The 12,370-nt window shown below is 42.2% G+C and overlaps 1 protein-coding gene across 1 annotated transcript in view; it reads left to right on the top strand.

The window, feature by feature from the left end:
- Positions 1 to 12,370, top strand: part of slc26a6.1 (solute carrier family 26 member 6, tandem duplicate 1) — a gene marked incomplete at its 3' end in the record, with an annotated part of 32,103 nt that overhangs the window by 17,277 nt on the left and 2,456 nt on the right. The window contains 15 exon segments of the mRNA XM_084184350.1: positions 1,036 to 1,125; positions 1,128 to 1,169; positions 1,440 to 1,522; positions 1,889 to 2,036; positions 2,180 to 2,293; positions 5,967 to 6,044; positions 6,144 to 6,206; positions 8,558 to 8,664; positions 9,003 to 9,072; positions 10,045 to 10,104; positions 10,414 to 10,510; positions 10,513 to 10,582; positions 10,703 to 10,859; positions 11,173 to 11,188; positions 11,593 to 11,726. Of these exon segments, the coding sequence (XP_084040476.1) occupies positions 1,036 to 1,125; positions 1,128 to 1,169; positions 1,440 to 1,522; positions 1,889 to 2,036; positions 2,180 to 2,293; positions 5,967 to 6,044; positions 6,144 to 6,206; positions 8,558 to 8,664; positions 9,003 to 9,072; positions 10,045 to 10,104; positions 10,414 to 10,510; positions 10,513 to 10,582; positions 10,703 to 10,859; positions 11,173 to 11,188; positions 11,593 to 11,726 (1,329 nt within the window).

Raw genomic sequence — 12,370 nt, 5'->3', positions numbered from 1 at the left:
GGGACTAGGAAAAAACAGGAGTATGGAACAACACTCTGGTAGGCTTGACGAGACAAGACAAACTGGCAACAGGCAGACATAAAACACAGGCATAAATACACAGGGGATAATGGGAACAAATGGGAGACACCTTGTGGGGGGTGGAGACAAGCACAAGACAGGTGAAACAGATCAGGTTGTGACAGTGAAGGTGGAAAGCTTCAAGTTCCTCGGCGTACACATCACTGACAATCTGAAATGGTCCACCCACACAGACAGTGTGGTGAAGAAGGCGCAACAGCGCCTCTTCAACCTCAGGAGGCTGATGAAATGTGGCTTGGCACCTAAAACCCTCACAAACTTTTACAGATGCACAATTGAGAGCATCCTGTCAGCCTGTATCACCGCAACCGCAGGGCTCTCCAGAGATGTGGTGCGGTCTGCCCAACGCATCACCGGGGGCAATGTCACAGGAAGGCCAAAAAGATCATCAAGGACAACAACCACCCGAGCCACTGCCTGTTCACCCCTCTATCATCCAGAAGGCGAGGTCAGTACAGGTGCATCAAAGCTGGGGCCAAGAGACAGCTTCTATCTCAAGGCCATCAGACTGTTAAATAACCATCACTAGGCGGCTTCCACCCGGTTACATAACCCTGCACCTTAGAGGCTGCTGCCCTACATAGACATGGAATCACTGGCCACTTTAATCATTTTTACATAATTTTGCTTTACTCATCTCATATGTATATGCTGTATTCTATTCTATTCTACTGTATTTTAGTCTATGCCACTCCGACATTGATTGTACTAATATTAATATATTTCTTAATTCCATTCTTTTACTTTTAGATTTGTGTGTATTGTGTGTATTGTTGTTAATTGTTAGATATTACTGCACTGTTGGAGCTAGAAACACAAGCATTTCGCTACACCTGCAATAACATCTGTTAAGTATGTGTATGTGACCAATAAAATTTGATTTGTTTGATTTAATGTTCTGCCTATGCTCTTAGAAAAAAGGGTTCCAAAAGGGTTCTTCAGCTGTCCCCATAGGAGAACCCAGAAACCAACATAGGCACCCTGAGGGTGAGCCTGGTGTCCATCATTGGCCTCATCATCGTCAAGGAGCTCAACACCTACCTGGGGGAAAAAAACTGCAAGTACCCATCCCTGTAGAGCTGCTGGCGGTGAGTCACAATCCCACTCCTCCTACACCCAACAGAGGACAATAGATGACTGTAGTTCCCACCCTGAACATTTGACCAAATGAATGGCAGGGAGAAAAAATTGGTGTGTTCACAAACAATGGATGACGAAGTGGAGTAGGAGTAATCCTTTTTCTGTAAAAAAAAATAACAACTGTATTTTGACCACATTAAAACAGCCCCAACATTATTTTGTCCATTTCTAATGTGGGTTCAGTCATTGACGTCATCTCTCTGTCTGTCTGTCGACAGGTCATCATCGCCACGGTGATCTCCTGGCAGGTCAACCTTGAGGGGGAGCATGGAGTGGAAGTGGTGGGAGAGATCCCCTCTGGGTGAGGAGAGGAGTATTATACTGCACACACATAGAGATACACAACCACATAGATACACAACCACATAGATACACAACCACATAGATACACAACCACATAGATACACAACCACATAGATACACAACCACATACATAGACAACCACATAGATACTGTACACAACCACATAGATACACTACCACATACTGTACATGCATAACCACAAAGTATCACAGCCATAACAGCCCACATCTCAGATACTCAGTCACATAGTCTAACTACACAACCACTCACACAGATGACAGTATACTTAGCTACACAACCACCAAACTACAATACACAACATCATGATCACACAAAGATATCTACGCTTGTTTCTCTTCCCCAGTCTACAGCCATATTTCCTGCCTACAGCCTCTCTGTTTGGTCAGGTTATAAATGATGCCTTCGTTCTGTCTGTTGTTGGCTACGGCATTGCCATCTCTCTCGGACAAATCTTTGCCCTAAAACATGGCTACAAAGTTGACAACAACCAGGTGAGAAACACTGTCAAAAATGGTGTGATTGGATATCTCTCTGGGTATAGATGTTGTAATGTGTGGCATGCACTGCTTGTGAATGACTGCATGTGCTATTCACTTCCCTATTTACTAAAGAAAGTGGTCTCTTCCTGGTTTAGGAACGGATAGCCCTGGGTCTCAGCAACTCCATCGGAGGGGTTTTCCAGTGCTTTGCAATCAGTTGCTCGATATCTCGTACCATGGTTCAGGAAAGCACTGGGGGAAAGACACAGGTACAGACACCTCTCATTATGACAGTAGTCATACATTATTCTGTTGCACTGATAAGTGGGTTCATTAAAAAATCCCTCAAAGCATTCATTAAAACCCACCCATGTGTCATTCATTACAACACAAATAATTTGTTGTCTAGCACTTCATTTCAACTGCCAGGGCTCATTATTACTATGCAAGTACAAGAGGGTTGAAGTCTGTTTTAATGCTCAATGATCCAATTGCAGAATCTCCACATGAGACCTGGACGAGACTGAGCAAAGTGAGGGAAATGATGTGGGAGAAACTGAAGATAGACTACAGGAAGACTGAGGTGGAGCGCGCCCACAGGACTGGAAAACCCACCACCGGCCCAGGTGACAGGCCCAGGTCGATAGTGGTCAAGTTCCTGAGGTTTAAGGACAAGGTAGCTGTTCTGGAATGAGCCAAGAACTTGAGAAGAATGTACATCTTCCTCAACGAGGACTATCCTGAAGCTGTGCTCCTGAAGAGGAAATAACTTATCCCAACCATGGAAGCTGCCAAAGCGTACAGGGACATTGCTTACATCCACTATGACAGGCTCATTGTCCACCCTCCCTCCCAAATGCCTGGAAGGGATGAGAGAGCCAAGCCTATGGGCTTGTAGCTTCAACCCCGCAGCACACACACTTACACCAACTGATTAATGGACTGCTGAATGTATATATTTTTTATCTTGCTCTGTTTGCTCTTTTCCATATTATGTCTATCTCTGATAAGCTACCCAGGAAAAGGCTGAAAATAGCCCATATTAATATATGTAGCCTTAGAAATAATGTTAATGAAATCAATAACTTGCTAACATCAGATAACGTTAATATATTAGCCATTTCTGAGACTTACTTATATAATTCATTTGACGATACAGCAATAGCAATACAAGGATATAACATCTATAGAAGAGACAGAAATGCTTATGGGGGAGGTGTTGCTATATATATTCAGAGCCATATCCTTGTAATGCTTAGAGAAGATCTTATGTCAAGTGTTATTGAAGTGTTGTGGTTGCAGGTTCACCTGTCACATCTAAAGCCTTTTATTTTGGGGTGTTGCTATAGACCACCAAGTGCTAACAGTCAGTATCTAAATAATATGTGTGAAATGCTTGATAGTGTATGTGATTTAAACAGGGAGGTCTACTTTCTTGGGGACCTCGATATTGACTGGTTTTCATCATGCTGTTGGCTCAAGAGAAAGTATCTCACTGTAACCAGTGCCTGTAATCTGGTTCAGGTTATTAATCAACCTACCAGGGTGTTTACAAACACTACAGGAACAAGATCATCCACATGTATTAATCACATTTTTACTAATACTGTAGAACTTTGTTCTAAAGCTGTATCCGTTCTCATTGGATGCAGTGATCACGATATAGTGACTTACTGCAAATGGAGAAATTATGTGACTAAACTCAACAAAAAGAAGAAGAATCTGTATTATGAAGCCAAGATCAATGATATAAAGAATGGTGATAAAACACTTTGGAGTACTTTAAATGAAATTATGGGCAGAAAGACAAATTCAACTCCATCTTTCATCGAATCAGATGGCTTATTCATCACAAAACCATTTGATGTTGGCAATTATTTGAATGATTACTTCATTGGCAAAGTGGAAATGCCAACAACGCACAGTGAGCCATCGTACTCATGCATAAAAAAAACAGATAATGAAAGAAAAGCATTGTAAGTTTGAATTTTGTAAAGTTGGTGTGGGAGAGGTGGAAAAATTATTGTTATCGATCAATAATGACAAACCTCCTGGCATTGACAACGTAGATGGAAAGCTACTGAGGTTGGTAGCTGACTCTATAGCCACTTCTATCTGTCATATCTTTAATCTGAGCCTAGAGGAAAGTATTTGTCCTCAGGCCTGGAGGGAAGCCAAAGTAAATCCACAACCCAAGAGTGGTAAAGCGGCCTTTACTGGTTCTAACAGCAGACCTATCAGCTTGCTGCCAGCTCTTAGAAAACAGTTGGAAAGAATTGTGTTTGACCAAATACAATGCTATTTCTCTGTAAACAAATTAACAACAGACTTTCAGCATGCTTATAGAGAAGGGCACTCAACATGTACGGCACTGACACAAATGATTAATGATTGGTTGAAATAAATTGATAATAAGAACAGCTGTACTGTTAGATTTCAGTGCAGCCTTTGATATAATTGACTATAACCTGTTGTTGAGAAAACGTATGTGTTATGGCTTTTCAACCTCTGCCATATCGTGGATTCAGAGATATCTAATAGAACTCAGAGGGTTTTCTTTAATGGAAGCTTCTCTTATGTCAAACATGTAAAGTATGGTGTACCGCAGGGCAGCTCTCTAGGCCCTCTACTCTTTTTCTTTTTTACCAATGACCTGCCACTGGCATTAAACAGAGCATGTGTGTACATGTATGCTGATGATTCAACCATATACACATCAGCAACCACAGCTAATGAAGTCACTGAAACCCTTAACAAAGATTTGCAGTCTGTTTTGGAATGGGTGGCCAGTAATAAACTGGTCCTAAACATCTCTAAAACTAAGAGCATTGTATTTGGTACAAATCATTCCCTAAGGTCTAGACCTCAGCTGAATCTGGTAATGAATGGTGTGGCTGTTGAACAAGTTGAGGAGACTAAATTACTTACCTTAGTTTGCAAACTGTCATGGTCAAAACATATAGATTGAAAGGTTGTAAAGATGGAGAGAGGTCTGTCCATAATAAAGAGATGCTCTGCTTTGTTGACACCACACTCCACAAGGCAAGTCCGGCAGGCTCTAGTTTTATCTTATCTTGATTATTGTCCAGTCATATGGTGCTGCAAAGAAATACCTAGTTAAGCTACAGCTGGCCCAGAACAGAGCCACACATTGTAGCGTAGACGCAGGGAGCCAGGAAGCAAGTGCAGTTGGTGAGTTTAATAACGAAGACCATGAAGATATACAAAACAAGAGCAGCGTACTGGGCATGAAAAACAAAACCAATACTGCCTGAAGACTGAGGCTACTGAGGGCTAAATAAAGGGGAAGTAATCAAGGTACTGATGAAGTCCAGGTGTGCATAACGATGGGGAGCAGGTGTGCGTAATGATGGTTGCCAGGTGTGCGTAATGTGGGTTGCCAAGACCGGTGGTTAGTAGACCGGCGTCGTCGAGCGCCGGAGCGGGAGAGCGGGTGTAGGCGTGACACACGTCTTGCTCTTCATTGTAATCAGAGGGCTAATATTAAAACTATTCATGCCAGTTTCTCTTGGCTAAGAATTGAGGAAAAATTGACTGTGTCACTTTTTGTTTTTATAAGAAACATTAATGTGTTGGAAATTCCTAAATTGTTTGCATAGTCAACTTACACACAGCACTGACACACACACTTACCCCACCAGACATGCCACCAGGGGTCTTTTCACATCCCCCAGGTCCAGAACAAATTCAAGGAAACATACAGTATTATACAGAGCCATGATTGCATGGAACTCCCTTCCATCTTATATAGCGCAAGTGAACAGCAAACCTGGTTTCAAAAAACAAATAAAGCAACACATCACGACACAACACCTCTCCCCCATGTGACCTACTTGTTATGTGCATTTGGCGTCGGCTAATGGGGATCCTAATATATCAAATCAAATCTTTCTTTCTTTCTTTCTTTCTCTCTTCTCCCAGGTGGCTAGTGCTCTTTCAGCCATGGTGATTCTAGTCATTGTGCTGTGGATTGGGGCTCTCTTTGAAGAACTGCCAAAGGTACCATTCTATTGACTGTTGGTTTATACACTCTTCCTGTTAGCCACTGAGGTGGTTCTGTGTGTGATTGTGATTGGTGGCTATCTTTCTGTCCAACAGGCAGTGTTGGCAGCCATCATTTATGTGAACCTGCATGGCATGATGAAGCAGTTCATGGATATGGTGTGAGAGAGAGAGAACGAGAGAGAAAGAGTCAGGGGGAGGAGGGGTCAACAGAGATAGGGGCGAGATGAATGAGGAGTGGAGAAAGAGAAGAGAGGGGTCTTAGATTTGATTTCAAGTTAGTTTATTGGTTTTTCCCTCACAGAGATAATATGAAAAAAGTGCTTTCTAGAACCTAAAATTGTTCTTCGGCTGTCCCCATATGAGAATCCTTTGAAGAACCCTTCTTGGTTCAAGTTAGAACCCTTTTGGGTTCCATGTAGAACCCTTTCCGCAGAGGGTTCCAAAAGGGTTCTACCTGGAACCAGTGGCGGCTCCTGAAAAAATTCTCAGGAGGGGCAATTTTTCTGATGATTTAGGTGACCTACACACATTTTTAAAAAGATATGTCCAGCAACAACATGAAGACAGGGGCAGCATATAAGTCAATACCAGAAGCATTTATTGACTGATCTCAAAAGTGTTGGCTTACAAAAGCAAAATAAGTTATCACAGTAAAAATAATCAAGGGTGTTCTTTCACATTCCTCAACACTGCATAAACAATATGTATGGCTTTGTAAAAATGAACAACCATATTCTGGCCAATTGTATAGATTTGTAAATATGAACAACCATATTCTGGCCAATTGTATAGATTTGTAAAAATGAACATGAACAGATTTTTTATTTTTTTGAATGGCAGTACCTTTCAAACATGTCTGCTTGCAGTAAGGTAGCACTCACAAGGTGGCCAGAGAAAGAGAACCTTTCTTTGGTGTGATCCAGGATGGTGTTGCAGACCTCTTCAGACAGCCTCTGCTTCTCCTCTTCTCTCAAAGCTGTTCTGGGTCTTTTGGCTCCTGTTGCTTCTTACAGCTGCTGTTGAGAGGAGTCCCTGAAGGCAAACAGACCAATGTGTTTGTTGGCTTTGTACAGTATTGTTGTCTATGTGATGCACAGGTATATGCAATGTATCCATGTATAGTACAAATACTTCAGTTCCACTTAAAATGGGCAGGGATGCATAAAGTCTTTAGTGTTTAAGTTAGCCTTTGTGTCTCACATAGCCTGGATGTTCAGCACAGTATACAGTGGTGCTCATAAGCTTATGATCCCATGCTAAAGTTGACTAAAAAGAGGAATAAAAAAGAAAAGAAAATTGGTGTCCTTAAAGGTTGGATTTTCCAACTTTTTTAATTAAGTCATTAAGATCAATTTCCAAAAGATGATTTTTTTATTTTTTTATTCCTCTTTTTAGTCAGCTTTAGAATGTGTTCATACACTTATGAGCACCACTGTACAGTACACATAGTATATAAAATAAGATAGATTACACCACTGGCCATATATAATGACAATAATGTAATTTCAAACACAAATGCAGTCTCCTTTCATGCATACATTTTCAAATAAAGCTCTGCTTTGAGAAAGATCGAATGATATTGTTTAATCTTTATCTTACCTTATGGCCTGCACACTGCTTGCGAAGCTGTCGAGGGCACGTTTGATAAAGACAGCATCGATGTCCTTATTATGTAGCTTCTGGTACGGTGGGCTGGTCAAATGAACCCAATGAACCCGTCCGGATGGCTTCAAAACATTCTATGAGGTCGTCTCGATTCTCGTAGACAGTGTTCACGACTCTGCTGTTGCTAACCTCATCGTTGTGGCGGCGGACAGCTAGCCTGTATCCCTCATCCAGTTGAGTGGCAATATTCACTCTCACCAAAGCAGACAATCTCAAACAGCTATCAATGTGGGTCTTTGACAGCTCATTTTTCTTAATCTTTTCTGAAAGATGGTGCATGTCGGTTACACCAGTCGCTGTCCAAGCGTTGCTGTCTGCCGTTCATGGTTACGTTACGTTACGTATGACGAAAGCGCGTAAGTGCAAGCCCTCAGACACCCATAGAGAATGTATTGAAAGCTCAGAAATTTGAAAAAAAAATATTTTACATTAGAGGCTATGAGAGACTTCTGGGCGATTTTCAACCTGACTGAAATCGCCCCAAAACGGGCGGGGACATTTGAAGCACGACTTTAGCCTGATTGGACATTTAGTGGCTGGCAGATCAGACGTGAACACTGAACTACTGTTGCCATGATATAATTGATTAGAAAAAAAATCCCTTCCTTTTCCCGTTTGGCAGTGCGTCGCCCATATCGCCCTATTGAACACACCGCCCATGCCTGGAACCAAAAAGGGTTCTACCTGGAACCAAAATAGGTTCTCCTATGAGGTCAGCCGAAGAACCCTTTTGGAACCCTTTTTTCTAAGAGTTCATAGTAGAAACAAAAGTCTCAGGGGTAAAGTGAGAGCGTGTGGTGAGGTGTTTGTTTTCCTGTCTGTCCCCCTCCCTCTCGCTCTAGCTGCTGTGGGTGGCCACTCTGATCCTGACCGTGCTCTTCAACCCTGACCTATGCGTGGCAGCCTCCATTGCCTTCTCCATGCTCACGGTCATCTACAGGACCCAGCTGTGAGCACACAATCACTCACACACATGCACGCACGTCCGCACGCAGATACAGACAAGGACACATGCAGACACACACAGACACACGTATTCCCAACCACTATAAACCACACCCCACATTAACTCCACTCTATCACAGACAGACTCCACCTAACCAGGAACCTCCAACACTGCTCATTTTAATGTATCCCTCCCACACATCATTAAACCATTCACTCTTTATAGTCATTTTAACAGATTTAAAGGGACTCAACATCTCATCTGCTCCACTTACTGTGCTAAATTGTGTACTAAATTGTATGTTAAATCTATTTGTCAGTTTGTCTATTTGTCAGTTTCAGGCCAAAGTACTCCCTTCTAAGGCAGGTCCCTGAGACTGACATCTACAGACCAGTGGAGGACTATAATCAGGTATGCGTCCATGGCAACAAGATATATAAATATACAGTACATATTCAGTTACTCTCTAATCATACCGCCACTCAATCAATGGGGAATCTTTAACTTGTAGGTACCAGGGCTATGTCTATGAAGGTGTTTCACTTACATGTTCTACAGTATATCAGTTGTGAGGTGTACTTTAACTAGGCTCCGGGGTGAAGTATCCCCTAGGTACATATCTAGGATCAGCTTCCCCTCCACCAATCCTACCATTAGTGGGGAAAATTGCAACTCTGTGTAATGATGTGTATCATCATTTCGTATTATTCTGTACGTAAATCTGAGACACTCCATTTAGTATGATATGTTATGTTACGTTTCATATGGTATGTATTCATTTGTGGATGTCCATCATCCATTTCCTATGATATGTTACGAATTGAATTTCGCACAACATGTCACAAATTTGCAAAACGTGTGATATGTTACAAATTCCGATTTGTTGTGGTTAACGTTAGCTAGGTGGCAAGGTGGCTAACGCTAACATTAGATAGCTGGCTAATGATAGGTAGGCTAGGGGTTAGGGGTTACATTTACGGTTAAGGTTGGGGTTAGGTGTTAGGTTAAAGGATTAAGGTTAGGATTAGCTAAAAGGGTTAAGGTTAGGGTTAGGGTTAGGGGAAGGGTTAGCTAACATGCTAAGTAGTTGCAAAGTTGCTAATTAGCTGAAATGCTAAAATTGTCCACAATGAGATTCAAACACCTTGGGGTTGCTAGACGTTTGCGTTATACGGCCACCCATCCACCCCGACGAACCACCCTCCTTTCGTTTTTGCTTTAAGTAACCTTCTATCTTATGTAACCATACCAAACGTAACATATCATGCTAGTTTGAGTATCCCGGATTTAAGTTTACTATGTTACGTACAGTCTATGAGACCAGTCTGCTTTATCAAGTCTATTATAACAAGAGCATTGCTGTAAAGTACCATTCTCTCTCAGGTGAAGGAGGTCCCTGGGGTAGTGATCTTCCGCTCCTCTGATACCCTCAGACAAGGTGAGGTCACAGGATAAAGGTCACACAACGATGACACTACTCAATACAAGCCAAGCAATCAGAACAACACTGCAATTACTATGCACTACACAAGGAATTAATATGCACTACACAAGCATACTTTGACAAACTGGTGAAATGCCTGACCCATTTTGCTTACATTCTGCTGTGTGTGTATCGAGAGGTTGAGCAACATTGTTAAGATGTCATCCATTCCTCTCTCCTCTCTACACCCCCCATTATGCTGTCATGTTCCATGGCAGGAATGGAAAAAGATGACAAAATGTCTCACTTCCTTGCTATTGTGTCTGCAGAGTGGGATTGACGTCACTAAGCTCATCTCCCAAAAGAAGAAAGCGGAGGCCAAGAGATTGAGGAAGAAAAAGAAAGATGCCAGGAAAGCCAAGAAAGAAAAAAGAAGAACGCACAGGAACTGGTGAGGAGGAGTGACACTGAGAAGATAGGGAGAATACCAGTCTGTTTGTATAGCTCCAATGTAATCTACCAATAGGGTCTAAGGTTAGGATAGTATTGGATTAATATGCAGTTAATGTGATGAGTGGGTGTCTTATGAATGATCCATCCATGTGTTGTCCTGTCCAGGAGGGGGAGCCAGACAGTTCAGAGAAGGATGTGGAGAAGGATTTTGGCCACAGTGGAGGAAGGGAGTAAACCCATCTCTACACTTCCTCGTGCCATCATCCTGGACCTAAGTCCAGTAAATTTCCTAGATACCGTGGGCGTCATGACGATATGCAATGTGAGTCGTCTGTCTGCCTGTAGTCATAGCAGTAAAGTATTATTGAATTCAATTGAGAGAGAGAAAGAGAGAAAAGAGAGAGAGGGAGAAAGAAAGAGGTAAACGGGCAGAACAGGTTGAGTAAGATTACCTCTTTCTTTCTTTCTCTCTTTTCTCTCTTTCTCTCTCTCAATTCAATTCAATAATGATTTACTGCTATGACTGCAAAAATGCAATGTTCTCAAAACGAGACACACAATTCAAGAAAAGAAATTATGGAGCAGTCTCTCTCGCTCTGACCCCGACCTTTGACCTCTCTCTGGTGCTGTTTCAGATCCAAAGGGACTATGGTGATATCGGTGTAGAGGTGTGGATGTCAGAGTGAGTGTTACATTTTCAATTTACTATTACCAAAACCTTCATGCTGAACATACAGCACTGTAAAAGCAATGCATACCGTGGATGCTGAAAATAGCGTTGTTTGTGTGTGTTTCCCATAATGTTTTCTGAGATATTTACTTTGATTCTCTTATGTAATTAGGGGATTGCTTATCATGACTGATTATACAGGCAAAATCACTAAAGTGGCCAATGTTTATGTAGTTAGGAATGTTGATTAACCATAATTACGAATGTTTGATCACATCTCTCACTCTTCTCCTTCCTCTATCCCCCTACATCTGTCCCACTCCCCCTGCTTCCCTCCCTGCCTCCCTCCCTCCCTCCCGCTCTCTCGCTCTCTCTCTCTCTCTAGCTGGTGTTATTGAGAACCTGGAAAGAAGAGGATTCGTCAGTGAGAAAGTCACTAAAATGTGTCTCTTCTCCTCAATCCACGACGCTGTGCTTTACTGTCAGACAGACAGGGCCCAGATGGACAGTGATGACGAGGTGAAACAGTCAAACACACACGAGCATGACACATGCTCACACACACTCATGCATGTACACGCATGCACTACAACACACACTCACAAACACACTCACGATTACTCACATCCTTTTACAGTTTATAACCTGTTCATATTGTACACATACACTGAGTGTACAAAACATTAGGAATACCTGCTCTTTCCATGACATAGTCTGACCAGGTGAATCCAGGTGAAAGCTATGATCCCTTATTGATGTCACTTGTTAAATCCACTTCAATCAGTGTAGATGAGTTGGGTTAAAGAAGGATTTTTAAGCCTTGAGACAATTGAGACATGGATTGTGTATGTGTGCCATTCAGAGGGTGAATGGGCAAGATAGAAGATTTAAGTGCCTTTGAATGGGTATGGTAGTAGTTGCCAGGCGCACCGGTTTGAGTATGTCAAGAACTGCAACACTGCTGGGTTTGTCACGCTCAACAGTTTCCCTGGTGTATCAAGAATGGTCCACCACCCAAAGAACATCTGGCCAACTTGACATAACTGTGGGAAGCATTGGAGTCAACATGGAACGCCTTGTAGAGTCTATGCCCTGACGAATTGAGGCTGTTCTGAGGGGGGGAAATGGGTTGCAACTCAATATTAGGAAGGTGTTCCTACTGT

Source organism: Coregonus lavaretus, assembly GCF_964263955.1.
Source record: "Coregonus lavaretus genome assembly, chromosome: 20".
NCBI classification, from domain to species: Eukaryota; Metazoa; Chordata; class Actinopteri; order Salmoniformes; family Salmonidae; genus Coregonus; species Coregonus lavaretus.
The sequence above is the reverse complement of the archived record's forward strand: the minus strand, read 5'-3'. Positions and strand labels throughout refer to the sequence as shown.